Raw genomic sequence first — 15,642 nt, 5'->3', positions numbered from 1 at the left:
TTCTCGGCATGCGGACAGTCCCATATTGCTCACATTGTTGCTGCTTCTTCACCCATCCGGCGGGGCGGCGGGGTTTGCAGGCGGTGGGTGGGGGTTGCACCACATGTGGCGCTCTTATCGCTCCCTATGGAAACAGGCACCTCACCTTCTGGTTCCTGTGAGAAACTGAGCACCTCGGCTTTTTTTTCTCCTCCCCGGCTCTTCTCGACACGAATTCCCAAATAAAGTCGTGGAAACGTTTGTAACCAAGAGTTTTGTCATTAGAGGGTCGTTCCATGCTAACTCACTCAGAACTTTTCATGGGTTTTCTTGAAAAAAATTCACGTAAAGGCCGACAGCTTTACTCTAATTCCTAGGATGCAACTAACCAAGCGATCACAAGCTGTAATTTGCAAATTTCGTGAACCCAATGAAAAACAGGCTCAATTGGTATCACACAAAAATAGAAAACCTTGAAGTCGACACAGTAGAAATATCTACCTATTAATAAAGCACTGGATGTAATGTTACAGCCAATTTAAATACGAAAAATTAACTTTTTTTGATCGCACATGCACCCAAAAACCTGTGCGACTACACATTTTCATTGGTCGTACTTTACATAATTTACACAATGTGTTAAAAATTGGGCCAAAATGTATTGGGTGAGCCTAAACTATGCGCTGGTGCATCTAAATGAGGCACACCGGTGCAACCAGTGTGAAAACTTAGTCTGGAGCCCCGTATCGAGTCGTTATGTAAAGACCCTTGAGCTGTTTAACCCCTGATGTTTGCCACTGCTTCCTGTTTCCTGGTAACAAATAGAAGTTGTGTAAATGTTGGTAATATCTCAGACAAATCTCGGCTATACTTGGTTACGTCCATCCTCCTCAGGCTCCTCTTACCTTCCAACTGCTCCCCTTTATACCCAGCATCTTTTATTCCACAACATCTTTCTCTCCCGCTGAGGTGCGCTGCTCCCTGCAGCTCCACGCCGCTCCACTCTTTTTTTCATGCCTGGTTTCATCCTCTTGTTTTCCTCCATTACTGAGAACTCAGATCTTTAGTCTTCTTTTCTTCCTGCCAGAGAGGAGGTGCTAATGGGTCGCAGACCAGCCATGACCCGGTCCGTTGCGTGCTTCAGAAAACTTTTAGCCTCTATAAACAATTCAGCACTCTGCTGCGGAGATGAAAAAAAGACCTTTGGTGCTGTTTTAAAAATCAGATTTTTATCCTGCCTGGTAAGCCAGCGTCGGGTCAGAAAAGGATAAACTGTAAAGAATAATTATTCGCAATCCTCTCACGAGTGATTTGACTCAACACTTAAAAGGAGAAAAAGAACAAATCAAAGCCTTATTTTCTGCATTTTACTGGATAAAGTTAACATTTGGGAGTTTAAAAAGTCTGATAGCAACATGCTGATGTACTTCTTTCTTACATAAAAGGAGAACATGATCCGTATTTTTTGGTGAGGATGCCTTAAATTTGGCATTTCTGTACTGCAAATTCGTAGTACATTTATTGTTGGTCTCTTACAGACTGTTCACATTTGGTATTACCACATCTTCATGTATAATGTTTGCCGAATTAACAAGTAGTTAAGAATGTGATGTAGACAGTGCTTCACACCGTTTATAAAGTTTCTCCTCACGCAACAAGTCTCAAAATTGAGCGTTTCTTTAAGGGAGTCTGGGGAATTTCTCAAGGGAGAACAAACAAGTAGCCTTTATTCGTCACTGTTTACTGTATTTCTTAAATTTGACATGTTAACCATCAATGAAATATTGTCTTCTTTAATGAACTTAGTGTAAATGCTCAGTGTGTTCAGACAGCTGTTAGGAGGTTAGACGCACTTCAGGCACAAAAGCAGTCAGGCTGGCACAGCTACGCCTCAACATACAGACACTTTTTACAAGGAAAGAAAAAACTCAGTGTGTTGCATTTAATGCCGAATTTGCACAAAAGCTCGAATTACTTAGGATTTGCTATGGCTGTTTTTGCAAAGTATGTTAAGTTTCTCCTCACGCAGCAACTCTTAAAATCACGCGATTTGTAAAGGGAGTCTGGGGATATTCAGCGTGTTCACAAACAACTGCTGCACTCTGCTGTCAGTGTATGCTCTGACTTTTAGCATCAGCCTGCAGGACTTGCCCTTTTCGTACAATCACAGTCAAGTAGTGGTTGTTAAAATATTTGTCTGCATGCACGGCGATCAGCCGAAAATCCTGAACTCTACTGCACATTCACATTTTATTCAGAGAATAGCTAATGAGTGACAGTACTGCTGACTTGTCCTTAAGCACAGTGTGACTCTTGCAAAGGTCTTGGCTAAGCAGCTCTCGAAAACTTTCATAAAGTACAATGTTTTTGGCTTTAAAAATTATTCAAAAGTACTATAGTAGCACTTCATCCTCTGAGGGCTTAAAACATGAACCGGTGTCATTTGGGATGTGCAACAGCGCTGGTGGGTGTTTAACCTTAATGCTCCAGTGTAGCATGTGATTCATGAAGCTGTGTGACAAGCTGCTGGGAAAATGTTTCACAGGACCTTTCGTATAAAGTTCAAGTACTTGTTTTCTGGAAATGGAGGCCTCGCCTGAACCGGACAAATGTATTCAATGCTTATGCTGTTTTTGACAGTGACAGTTCATCCGGCTCTGACCTCATGTCAACATTTGCATTATAATTTTGTTCCACACTGAGAAAAGCTCACCCAGCATCAAAGTTAAATGACACAGGTTATGAACAGTATGGCAAAATTTAAATACAAAGGGCTAATTCAAATATGCCTTCGGAGCTTCAGCAAATTTCATTGAGGAAAGTAAATTTAAATTAACATTTCTTAGCATCATATTTTGGTTCTCCTAGAAAGACAGAAAAAGGAAGAAAAAGTACAGACACAAAAGGGAAGTAAAGAACAAAGTTAGGAAGCTAAAAGGAAGTACAGAAGGAAGTAAACCAAAAGCAAAAAGGGCGTAAAAAAGGAAGTACAGACGTAAAATTGAAGTGAGTAAAAAGGAAGGAAAGAGGTAGCAAAATGTAAGTAAAGAGGAAGTTAAAGGGAAGTTAAAAGGAAATAAATCGGTAAAAAGGAAATACGCTAGAAAATTTAAGAAGCAAGTACATAAATGAAAAGAGATAATAAATAGGAAGCAAAGAAAGGAAAGAAGGAGAAAACAAAGCAAAGTGAAATAAAAGGAAGTATGGCAGGAAGTAAGGAAGTTCAGAAGAAAGTAAGGGAAATAAACAGGAAGTAAATAGGAAGAAGTGGGTAAAAAGAGAAAGAATGAAGTACAGAAGTAAAACTTAAGTACGTTAAAAGCAACAGGAAGTACAGAAGGAAGTAAAAGGGAAGGTAAAAAGAAAGTAAGGAAGTATAAATGAAGTTTAAAGGAATTAAGAAAGAAAGTTTAATAAGGAAGTACAAAGGAAGTAAAGAGGGAGCAAAATGGAGGTAATCAGAAAGAAAAGAAGGAAATATTCTGTAAAAATTATTATTATTATTCTATAAAAAGGAAGTTAAATTTAAGTTCAACAGAAATAAGGAGGTATAAAGAAGTAACCTAATAAATTAAAGAAGGAAGTAAAGAGAATATAAAGAACTCCGAGTTAAAAAAAGAAGTGAAGAGGGAAGCAAGGACGTTAAAAGGAACGATTAAAAGAAAACGAGAATATCTAAAGCCTTTCAGAAGTCACCCTCCATAAGTTTTTATGTTACAGTTACATTGTTTGGTGTCACGGTGTCACAGGTTTTAAGATTCTCCTCTATTAAGTCCACAAGGGCCTTGGACTGTATTCACTGCTTAAGGTCTCATATAAACTTCAGGAGCATTTGTGTGGATTGCTGGCGTCTGAAAACACGCCGCCTTTCTTAAAGAAGTTGGATATTAGGTCATAGCTTCGGTTATATCAGTGAGTAATCTTAACTTTGTGCATAAAATACTTCTTTGCAAGTAAGAGTAAGAAGTTTTCCAGTGTTTCAAACTCAAAGAGACCCAGACAAGATGGTTTCCTACTCCATTTTTGTACATAAACACCTACATCATCTTTCCTCTAAAGGTCAGCCGCAGACTTATACTTTGAACTTTGAGTGCAGCAGTGCCGTGGAAAGCTCCAAATGTAACTCTTCCTCCAAGGCAGATGGCTTTGCTCTCTCCGCAGGAAAAAAATAATGGCTGAGAGAGAGCACAAAGTGATTTTGCCTTTCGGGCAGACAGGCAGGCCGGTACTTTCCACGTTCACTATTCATTCAAGCTGTTGTTGCTGTAACTTGGGGATAGCTGCTCAGTTTAGTTTGGATTTTTGCAGAAATTTCCTCAAACATAGATTCCTTCATCTATGATTCATTAGACGACCGACGTGGAGTCGTAAACTAAACCCTACAACCAATCAGGGAAATTTAAATATGAAGGGCTAATTAAAATATGTTGCTGTTTCCAAAGTGGATATTTGGGAGCTTCAGCATATTTCTTTGAGGGTAGTAAATTTAAATTGGTGCATTTCAGGCCTCAGTATTGTACTTTGGCTCCCTCCTAAAAAGGGATGTGAAAATGAAGTAAAGCAGGAAGTACAGATGCAAAAGGGAAGTAAAAAACAAAGTAAGGAAGTTGAAAGGAAGTACGGAAGGAAGTAAACCCGAAGCAAAAAGGGCGTATAGAAGGAAGTACAGACGTAAAATTGAAGAAAGTAAAAAGGAAGTATAGAGATAGCAAAATGTAAGTAAAGAGGAAGTCAAAGGGAAGTTAAAAGGAAACAAGTAGGTGAAAAGGAAGTAAGTTAGAAAATTAAAGAAGGTAAAAGAAGAAGTAATGAGGGAAAAAGAGGGGAGTGAAAAGGCATTAAAGCAGGAAACACAGACACAAATGGGAAGTAAAGAAGGAAATAATTAACAAAAAAAGGAAGTTAACGAGAGGTTTAAACAAAATAAGTAGGTGAAACGGAAGTAAATTAGAAAATTAAAGAAGGAAGTACAAAAGGTAATAAAATGGAGGTAAAGGAAGGAAAGAAGGAGGTAAGAAAGCAACAGGAATTAAAAAGGAAGTGTTGAAGGAAGTAAGGCAGAAAATTAAAGAAGGAAGTACAAAGGAAGTAAATAAGAAGCCAAATGGAGGTAAAGAGGAAGAAAGGAAGGAAGTATGAAAGTAAAAAAGAAGTTAAAAGGAAGCGATTAGCAACTCAATTTAGTTTGGATTCAAACAAAGATTGCTTCATGTATGATTTATTAGATGACCGGCATGGAATAAACCGAACCCTGCAACCAATCAGGGCAGCTCTTCACCTCCACCTGTTCGTCATACACAGGTAACACAGCATGAAGGAGAGTTAGTGCTCCGTCGGTTACTTCTAACAGAGCAGTAAATGTTGTTTACTAAACATGGCAGGTTTAATTACGTCCCTTGCAAGTTCCTGTATGATCCGCAGCGTAAAGGTTATGTAATCACAAATTATCCAATTCTACTTCCATTTTTTAAAGGACCTCGGGAAACTCTGGGGATCGCAGCACTTAAGCAGTGTTAAAGCAGCACAATCAGCGGGGCCCTCTCGACCTGAAACCGAGGCTGCCCCCACATCCTCCACTGGGACGCTGCTGTTTACCGCCCGGAGTGGCTGAAAATTAATTGGCTCCTTGAGCTGCCGTACATTCCCCCTGTCAGTGCGATGGCCTCCCCTCATTGCCCTGTCACTTTAAGTCGAAGTGTATTAATGGACTGTGTGGGCCATTGATTCCTAATTCCTCTCGACGTCGACATCGGGGATAAATATTGCGTGGCGCGGCCGTCTTCGGGCTTATTGTAATCAGCATTGTTATTGATCGCCTGCCCGAACCCTGCAGAAGTAATCTATTTTAAATACACTTTCAGTAAAAGGGGGGGAGTTTTGGGTCTTGTCCCAGCACATTGTCTTTGAGAGGAAAGAGGCACAGGAGCTACTTTAGCAAAAAAAAAAAGAGGGAAGACAGGATGAGGAAGTAGGAAGTCTCCCGATCTTGACATGCCAAGAGACTGACAGATAGAAATATTGCAAGAGTCGCCATGTATGCTCAGCGAGATATGTCCATAGGTGGTCTCTGGGTGGTCTCCGCTGTCAGCATGTGTGTGTAAGTGTGTGTCTGCCTGCGTCTGTCTCGGCGAGGCCGGGCGGATGATGGATGAGGGCTCAGCCAGCAGCGAGCCAGACGTCGGCGCTATCGATTTATCCTCACATTCGTCTGGGAGGAGACGAAGCGGGGCGACTCGCCACGAGGAGCGTTTTCAACACAATGTGCCTCTCAAACGTGGGTCGCGCACACATTCAGACACATATATATACAGTATTTACACCCTAAGTATTTCAAATGGCCGATGATTCTCTCGCACCAGCGGAGGCGTGGGCCTTGGTTGGAATTTCATATTGTCTGCCGAGCACAATGGCCGCCTCTCCTCCTCGCCGAGGTGTTTTTATTGATCCGCCCGCAAAGTGGCATCCACTTGTTTAACATCCAGTCTAATACACTTCAATCGGCCCAGCCTTGCCCGTCTGCTCCTCCGCCTGTTTTGTTCAGGAGACGGAGAAGAGGTGTGTACGTGCATCAGGCCGGAGTGTTTGTGATGTGTGCTCCTGTGTATTCATCTCGAAAAAGGTGACGCGTTTGTTGAGCTGCAAACAGGTTTTTTGTGCGACTGTCAAAGAGTCCCGGCTCCATCCAGCCCATTGAGCAGCAAATTAAGGGCCTTTCTCTGCTCGAGGCTTTGTTTTTTTTTGCTCATCGGGTGTTCATAATCAACGTTAACAAATTGGAAGGACACCCATTGTTCTCGCTGTCTAGCCATCTTTGAAAATGGCCCCAATTACGGCGGACACAGAGGCGACATGTCTGGGACGCAATCTCTGTGATGACTGAACAAGATTACACTTGAGTTGGACACGTTACAAGTAGATACTGGCGTCGCCAACGCAGCCAGAACCTGTTTTATCTTGTAGTTGGAGCAGCTGCTCTATAACGTATTAGTAATATCTAGTTTAAGCAACTTGTATATGTCTAATATATGTTAAATGCAGGAATTAAAGGGTAACTCCACCAATTTTACACATTAAAGTTTGTTTACAGGTCTTGGTGAGAACTACTGCATATGTGAAAAAGCAGTTTAAAGCCTTTTGTGGCTTCAGAGGAAGCTGGATGTAATCTGATGAATTGCCTTCAGTGATGTCACTCAGTGGCATTGTGGGTAATGTAGTTGATACAGCAGAACCAGAGATCTTTTTTATTCCATGCATTCTTCTCCTTTTTTAAAAACCAGGCGCCTACACTAGGTATAGACCGATTTTTCTGATTATCAGGATTTGTGTTACGTTGAACTGAGCCGGTTCCGTGTTGTTGGAAACGTCCCCTCAGGAATCTTTCAGTTGAGCAATGTTTTGCACCGAGAATTACGATGCGAGAGGCTGTTTTTCTAACTCGTCAAAAGTCTAAACTTCCGACTCTCTGACATGTCAGGAATGCTATAAAAGCGACTTTGTATTTCCTGTCTCCTCGAGTCACATATAGATGAGTTACGGTAATGATGGAAGATTGAATCTAAATGTCTGAGTGGGTGTGCGGTTAATGGTGATGACAGTTATGACAATAATTTTATGTTAGTGCTGACATTTACCGCATCGACGATCTCAGACTGCTCCGATCGTGGAATCTAAAATGATAAACGGCTCCGCGAGAGGTTTCATCTCTTTCACCTTTTCTCTTTCCTCTGTCTCTGTTTCTCAGGGGATGATGTACCTGGAGGAGAGGAGGCTGGTCCACAGGGACCTGGCGGCGAGAAACGTGCTGGTGAAGTCGCCCAATCACATCAAAATCACCGACTTCGGCCTGGCGCGGCTGCTGGACGCCGACGAGAAGGAGTACAACGCAGACGGGGGCAAGGTTGGTGTAAGTGGAGGCGTGAGCGTGTTTTTCGTGTGTGTGTGTGTGTGTGTGTGTGTGTGTGTGTGTGTGTGTGTGTACTAACCGGCTGAGAGCAGTTTAACACACAAGGCAGCTTACATAACACCGGGTGACATAAGTAGTAAATAGTGCAACCAAAAGGTGAGAAAACAAATGGTCAGTGCTGGTGAAGAGGGACGTAACTGTGTGTTTCCAAGTGTGTACATCTATGTAGCTGTATGTTTTTAGATTGTAAGCAAGGCTTGATTATTATGGGCTGATTATTATGTCTTTTATTCATCTGTTTAGTGTTTAATTCTTGTTAAAAAGGTTTTAAAGATTGTTTTTTTCCTTGTCAAAATAACAGAACGTGACGTAATACCCTAAAAGGGCTGATTTTGTCAGGTCGAAAGTGGCTGTAAACAACAACAAGTATTAGTATTTATCATTTATTTTATTTAACTTTAATACACACATACTTTTGGTAAGGCAGTATGAGCAGTATAAGTATGCGTGTTTCGGCATTCACACTGCATTTTCAGCAGGAAATGCATTTTCTAGTTTTAATCTTGCTAGCATAACATTAACTTTCTGGCTAATAGCTCAGCCCAAGGTAGCTATGAGCTGAGCGGACTACTCGACCTCTCGTTGCTGAGTTGTATCTAAGGTTCGGATTATTTGCTGGAGTAGTGAACAACGTTTCCTTTGCGTAAGCGCCTTGATTGCAGATATTAGTCAAACCCGCAGGTGTTGCCAGGGAACGAGAGTTATGGCTTGTATTTATTATTTCCATAAGTGAATAAACAAGCTGTTCTCAGAGGAAAGTAAGGTCCTTAAAACACTGTTTAAAGTTAGAAAGGTGGCAGGGTCCACCACAAATAAACAAAATGAGACAGTATGAAATTGTGTTGTCCTTTAAGGTCAGTTTGTTTGTTCAGTTTATTCAGTCATGAAAACAAAGAGAGTTTGTTTATTTAGTCTGTTTAAGCGTGAAAATCAATCAATAAAGTTTTTTCTCTTTCTTCCCAAAAACTACATAGTGCACCTTTAACGTGAAGAAGACAGCTGCAACTAACGATTATCTTTATGTCGATTAACCTGTCAATTATTTTCTCAATTTATCTGTGAGTTGTTCGGTCTATGAAATGTCGATCGGTGCTTCCCAAAGCCCTAGACGACGTCCTCAAATGTCTTGAAGATATTCAGTTTACCGTCAAAAAGGAGTCAAGAAAACCAGAAACTATTCACCCTGAAGAATTGAATACTTGAGCACTGATCGATTCATCGTCGCAGCTCAGGTTCGGAGACAACTTTCCGTCACCTCTTACTTCCTCTGTGATCACTCGTCTGAAGCATCAATACAGCCAATCAGACAGCACGCCTGCTGCCATTAACTTGCATTTGCATTTATTTTGTCAGACGACTCCGCGAACATGAAATAGTGATTTGCTTTCTCTCCCTCAGGTAACAAGGTTGTATTTATAACCTCAGAGCAAATCACTGTTGTCTGCTCGCTCGGGGGGGCCCGGCAACAGAAAAATATGTGTGTATGTAAATGAGAAGCAACTAAATCATAAGTGCGGCTGTAAAGTGGAGGCTGATGATGGAGAGCATTAAAGGGCAGAACAGAGGAAACAGAAAAATGGCTCCAGCTGAGCAGATGTTGGCTGTTATGTATCAGTTTTTTACTTTACCGACCAACAGACAAGGACAGAGAAGAAGATTCAGCCTGTTTATCATATCAGGCATTTCAACGTGCACTGTAAAAAATATTTATTAAATTATTCGGCCTGAAATAATAACGTTACAGTAATTCACTGTCAGTAATAATAGTATTTTCTGTAATTTCAGGAAAAGTTTGGCCGTTTTAGCTGCCAGGCATTTTACCATATTTTTAGTTCTTTGTTTTCTGCCTAAAAAACACACTTTCACATGTAAATTATGTTTTCAAATGTAGCCAGAAAGAAACGATAGCTCCCTGCTTGTGTTGAAACATTGCTGAGAGGCAAAAAAAAAAAAAAAAAACCCATGAAGGAATATGTTTTGTGTGTCCAATATCTGAGCTTCTGGTCAGGGAAGAGTCTGGTGCGCCTAGCTTCAGTAAAAACACAATTTAGAGGCACTTCATCCAAACAAATTATGCAGCCACAGTTCCAATCAGTTTGTTTTGTTCGGGGACCAAGACTACATTAATCAGGAGCCCCTTCTCTTCCCCCCGCTTGAGACTTACTATGCAAACTGTCCTGATCAACTCCCTTTATTAAATTGGCTGGTTTCATTGCTGCATCTATTCGGCTGGAGGCCGGGAGGAAGCCGCTGCATCTTGAGTTTGAGCTGTTATCTGTGCGCAAATGAAAAATGAGAAAAAAGTACTTTCATAAAGCGGACCAGGTGTGTTCGAACGCAACCGTCTGAGTGATTGGCACCGTGTCGGTATTCATTGATGCCTTGATAAATGGCGAGCTGTTGTCAGCGGATCTACATGTGTGCCGTAAAAATAGACGCCCCGCGAGAGATAAATCAACAGACGTGAAAAGTGGAGGCGCTCTGCGTTTTCCAACCTGAAGCTTTTCATTTCCCCTTCTTCCTGTTCATTTCCCCCGGAGGGAGCGAGCGCATGTTTCAGGGCTCCCACACAGAACGGAGAGGCTGTATTTTAAATGACCGCAGCGTGTACGTACGTGTGTGTGCATGTGTGCGTTCACATGCGAGAGGCATGATAATTGCCTTGTTCAGTGGGCTCTACCGCAAGAAAATTCGCCCTCTGTAGTCAATATGGAAATCATATGGCAGTTAGGATATGTTGATGTGTGCCATTGTCCTTGTCAGGAATGTCAAAGGGCCCGTTGTTATTACTATTTCACACACCCGCTCTCAACCTACCAGCTACGGAGATAATGTGAGACGAACAGCCGATACAATCTCGTTTAGTATCTTAAAAAGCACGCTCGCCGTCGATGATCCCCGGGTTAGACTGAAGCTAATCAATCACAGTACTTGAGTAATATTGAGCAAAGCAAAACTATGCTTGAGAGCGCTGTCGATTCCCCGATATCTCCCAAACGGCTGATTAAAAGGGAGGGCAGGTGTTGAGCAACGTAGCGTAGTGGAAAAATTGTCTGAACTGAAGTGTAAATAAATACAATGTTTGTCATAAAATCAGAATCTTCATGTATCTTTTCTTCCTCTTTCCTCAGATGCCCATTAAATGGATGGCTCTCGAATGCATCCACTACAGGAAGTTCACCCATCAGAGTGACGTGTGGAGTTATGGTGGGTGACAAATGTGTTGTCGTTTGACGTCATTACATCTTATGCTTCTACCTGTGGGAGGAATTCAATGACCTGAAATCCTGCTTCCTCTATTTGCATTTTCGCCCCCTTATCTGTCTGCTCATCTTGTTCTCTCTTGTTCTCTGTCTCTTTGTCTCACCCTCCCATCTCTCTCTGTCTGTTTCCTCTCTTGTTTCCCCCCTCCACTGCCCTGACTTCCTACCTCCACACATAAGGAGTGACCATCTGGGAGCTGATGACATTCGGAGGCAAGCCGTATGACGGCATCCCAACGCGGGAGATCCCGGACATTCTGGAGAAAGGGGAACGTCTGCCGCAGCCGCCCATTTGCACCATAGATGTCTACATGGTCATGGTCAAATGTGAGAAAACGCACACAAACACACTTTTACAAACAAATAACCAAGCACCTATATGTAAAACATGGTGTATAAGATGCAAGCAGCTATGTAAGTGGGCCTCTGACATATTTCCCAGATGTATTCCTGCACTTTTGGAAGAAAATAAATGCCCCCAGAGTCCTAAAAGTGCAATCATAGATAGAAAAAATACCAACCTCTTGTATGAAAAGGTAAATGAAAGAGATGATACAGTGTGCTGATGAAATGCACTATACTGAAAGCACAGGTAAGTTGCTCCTTAACATTGCAATTGATGGCTATGTTGCAAGGGCAACACATTCTCATACCTTACTGCGTGAACGTCGTGAAACATTGACGTCTCGTTATTCGGCACCAAAATACTTGAGATAAGATCACACCTTTAGTTATAATAAGTACATTAGTTATATAAAAGTAAAGCAAGTTCACAAAGTTACGTAAGTTAACTAGTTTTGTGTTTGAGCCGTCTGTCCGCCCCACCTCCTCCGTCTTTGTCGATCTTAAAGGCTTGCTACATCACCTGACTTCCTCCTTTGTGCCTGTCATATCCACAGCCACTAGATGTTGCTGGATGTAACGTAAATTACATGCACAGATTACCTATACCAACATTTTTCTGGTGAGGATTAGGGTTAGGGCTAGCCTCGGAACGGCTAGGTGATATGGGTAAAATCGTCACTCATAAAACATAGGGGTTCAACATTTTCACTTTCTTTCCTAGAATTAGATGAGAAAGTCAATGCTACTCTTACATCTCTTTGCTTAATATGTAGCTGTAGCCAGAAGCCAGATAGCTTAGTTTAGCATGAAAGCTAAACTACAGAAAACAGGGAGAAACGGCTAGCCTGACTGGCTGAAAATAAGAAAACAGTTGCAAGGAAGCTAGCAAGACTCCAGGAAGTAACTGCTCCTGGCACAGAAATATCCTCCCTTTAAAAACACAACTTTACACTTTGTTTTTTGGAGAAATAAATCTGTTAAAGTATAAGCATGATAGGTGCTACAACAGAGCCAAGCTAGCTGTTTCCCCTGCTTCCACAGATTTACAGTAAGCTAAGCTAAGCTCTTCTGCTGCTGGCTGTAGCTTTGTATTTGATAAACAGACACGAGAGCGGTATCAATCTTCTCATCTAACTCTCGGCAAGAAAGCGGGTAGATTATTCCTTCAGCTGAGAAACAATTTATAGGTAACCAGATGCTAATGTTCACTTTTAGCTAATTCAGTGAGTTAAATACCTTAAAAAAAAGAAATCTCACATTGATTGGCTACAAGCATGCAACATTGTTGAATACATCCAGCGATATTAAAGCAAGATTTAAATGTTATATATCGGATATAAAAATGAGTCATCAGTCTCTTTCTACACACGACACGTTTCTGAACATAACTATTACCTAAGCCACAGGTGGCACTCCAACACGGTGAATCTTATTTCTTTATTTTCAGGTGTTTATACACTGCTGCATCCCAGCTTGAGGTGTCAGAGATGAGTTGCAGTTTAATAAAAAGGGTTCATATTTTTAATATTCATCCGGTAAGGTGTTATTTGAGCTCTGGGGCTTCTATTCAAGGCTGCAGGAGAAGTTGATATGTAAAGAGGGGATATGAAAAAACAAGTGAAACAGAGAAAAGGAGTTGTTGTCATGAAATTGATGAGATGCCGCTTTGTGGTCCGCAACATGCAGCCCCCCCCCCATCCTCACCAGGGACTCTGCCCATATCCTTGTTCGTGTCGTCTTCCATCTGGACCACCGCGACCCATCCAAAAAACCCACCCTCTCTTCATCCTCCCCAAATTCTCCCATGTCTGTCCCATCTTGCACTCCTTCCCCCTGGCTGGATTCAGAACCCTGGTGCTGGTGCCGGTGAGGGATCCACCCTCCCATATTTCCAGGAAACCTTCCAGACGTACATGCCAAGCTGTGTTATATGATCTGCCAGCAATCGGCTGCCTGGCCATCCTTTTACTCGCACCAGTCTGGTCACTGCTCAACCCCGAACTGAACTACGGTGGAGGGACTTCTTCTAGTTGTGGCTGAAAGTCTCATAAAACATCAACTTCTTCCCACTGATTTATTTTTCCTGTCGCTGCAGTTCGTAGTTCTTTTTTCTTTTTTAATTATCTAGTCCTTTTTGTTGCACAAATATTGTCTCTGCGCCATGAATATTCTTATTATTATTGGCTGCTTGTAGCTCTGTAAATTTAAACTTATTGTGCTGTTGCACTCTTTGTGAGACGCTGTGGATGAGTGCTGAAAATGCCAAATGTGTTGAAAGAGAACGATGTGATCCAGCTTGGAGCTTGATATCAAAACATATTCCCCTGACAAAACTGTTAATCCAGTGGAAATGTCATAATATCTAATTGTTTTATTCCAAATGAAAAACTACTGCCAATGGCTTCTGACAGCACAGCAGCAAACCATGGAAGCCCTGCAGCCATTTAGCCTAATAACAATGCCAACTGATTTCTGTCTTTTCCCCCAGAGGAGGTGGAACAGAATACATTTTATGTGCTACATAAAATGTGTCTGGACAATAATATTATAAATGCTGAGGTCAAAGGGATTCCCTTTACTTGTCAAGCGGCAAAAGTGCTCAGGGGTTTCCACATTTTCCTGACTTATTATCAATCGATATGTGATACACACATCAGCCACGACATTAAAACCACTGATAGGTGAAGTGAACAACTTTGACCATCTTGTTTCAATGCAATATTCTGATGGGAAACCTTGGGTCATGGCATTCATGTGGATGCAACTCGACAATTACCAGCTACCCAAACATTTTCAAAGACCAAGCACTAGTCCCCCATGGCAACGGCACTCCAGATGGCCACGTAAGCTGCTCAGAAATGGCCCGAGGAACTTCTCAAACATCTCAAGGCATTGGCCTGAAACTTTCCCAGATCCCAATCGTGCCATGAAATGTCCGATCAATAAATGAACCACCTCCAACACCCAAAGGATCTGCTGCAGGGCACAGCAGGATAACCCCAGAGGTCCTGTTTCCAAGCCTCGACCTTGGGTCCTGGCATTCATGCGGATGCTGCTTGTCTCGCACCACCTACCCAAACACCATTGCAGACCAAGTACGCTCCCTCATGGCAACGGCACTCACCGATGGTTGTGGCCACTCAGCAGGACAGTCCACCCGGCGACACTGAGCTCAAGGCTTCAACCTGGCCTCTAACTTCTCCAATCAAGCAGTTGTGGAACAAGTTTGATCCATGGAGGCCCCATGGTGTATCAGATTTGGCTCTGATCCATCAAGGCTTAGACACAGGACTTCTGGGAGTGTCCTCTGGATTCTGGCACCAAGACAAGAGCTGAGGTTCCTCTGATTCATGTGGGTTGGAAGGTGGGTCCTCCTTGTATCACACTTGTTCTGGCACATCCAACGGATGCCTGATCAGATTGGGATCTAGGTAACCTGGAGGCCAGGCAGATGCCTTTAGCTCTGTACCACATTCTAGAGAAGTATTTCCAGTGTGGCAGTTCAAGTGGTCCTGCTGTGGGTGCCCTTGCCATCACGGAGGGTGCGTGTCAAGTGGTTTCCACATGAATGCCAGGACCCAAGGTTCCCAGCAGGACATTGCATTGTAACAAGATCATCGTATCATATTCACTTCACCCATTTTTCTCCTATTAATGGTGTGGCTGGTCATTTATTACTTTTTCCTCAGTCCTCGGTTGTCCATCAGTTTTATCCACTGTAATGCTGAGCAGTTAATCCTCTCTACAAGTTTGAAATCTTCCTAGTATTACTCAATTTTACTCACACTGCAATGCTGCAACCCTGACAGAGCCACACACACATCACAAGCGCACAAAAACCAAGTGACGTCGGGTGAGCGTCACAGTGGTGATTAGAAATAGCCAAAAAGAGGTCAAGCACCGAGTCAAAACTAGCAGGAGGGGTCACACCGACCCATCAAAAGCCAGAAGGAAGCTCAGCAATCGGCCGCATTAATTCTAATTACATGTTGACTGAGAGCCGTTGTTTGTTATTTGGTTCGCCGTCACACTGCGTGCCCCGCCGCCTGAGCACCACCCCAATAAAGATGAAATAGAGTTTGATTGCTGGAG

The 15,642-nt window shown here is 42.4% G+C and overlaps 1 protein-coding gene across 1 annotated transcript in view; it reads left to right on the top strand.

Moving 5' to 3' along the window:
• The window catches only part of LOC140992385 (receptor tyrosine-protein kinase erbB-4-like), a 295,571-nt gene that overhangs the window by 269,313 nt on the left and 10,616 nt on the right, over positions 1 to 15,642 (top strand). Inside the window, exons 21-23 of the mRNA XM_073462698.1 lie at positions 7,721 to 7,876; positions 11,074 to 11,149; positions 11,386 to 11,532. Coding sequence (XP_073318799.1) covers positions 7,721 to 7,876; positions 11,074 to 11,149; positions 11,386 to 11,532 — 379 coding nt within the window. The remainder of the gene's footprint in view (positions 1 to 7,720; positions 7,877 to 11,073; positions 11,150 to 11,385; positions 11,533 to 15,642) is intronic.

The sequence above is a fragment of the Pagrus major genome, chromosome 24 (genome assembly GCF_040436345.1).
Source record: "Pagrus major chromosome 24, Pma_NU_1.0".
NCBI lineage: Eukaryota > Metazoa > Chordata > Actinopteri > Spariformes > Sparidae > Pagrus > Pagrus major.
Note: the sequence above shows the minus strand (reverse complement) of the source record. Positions and strands in the feature narration are given on the sequence as shown.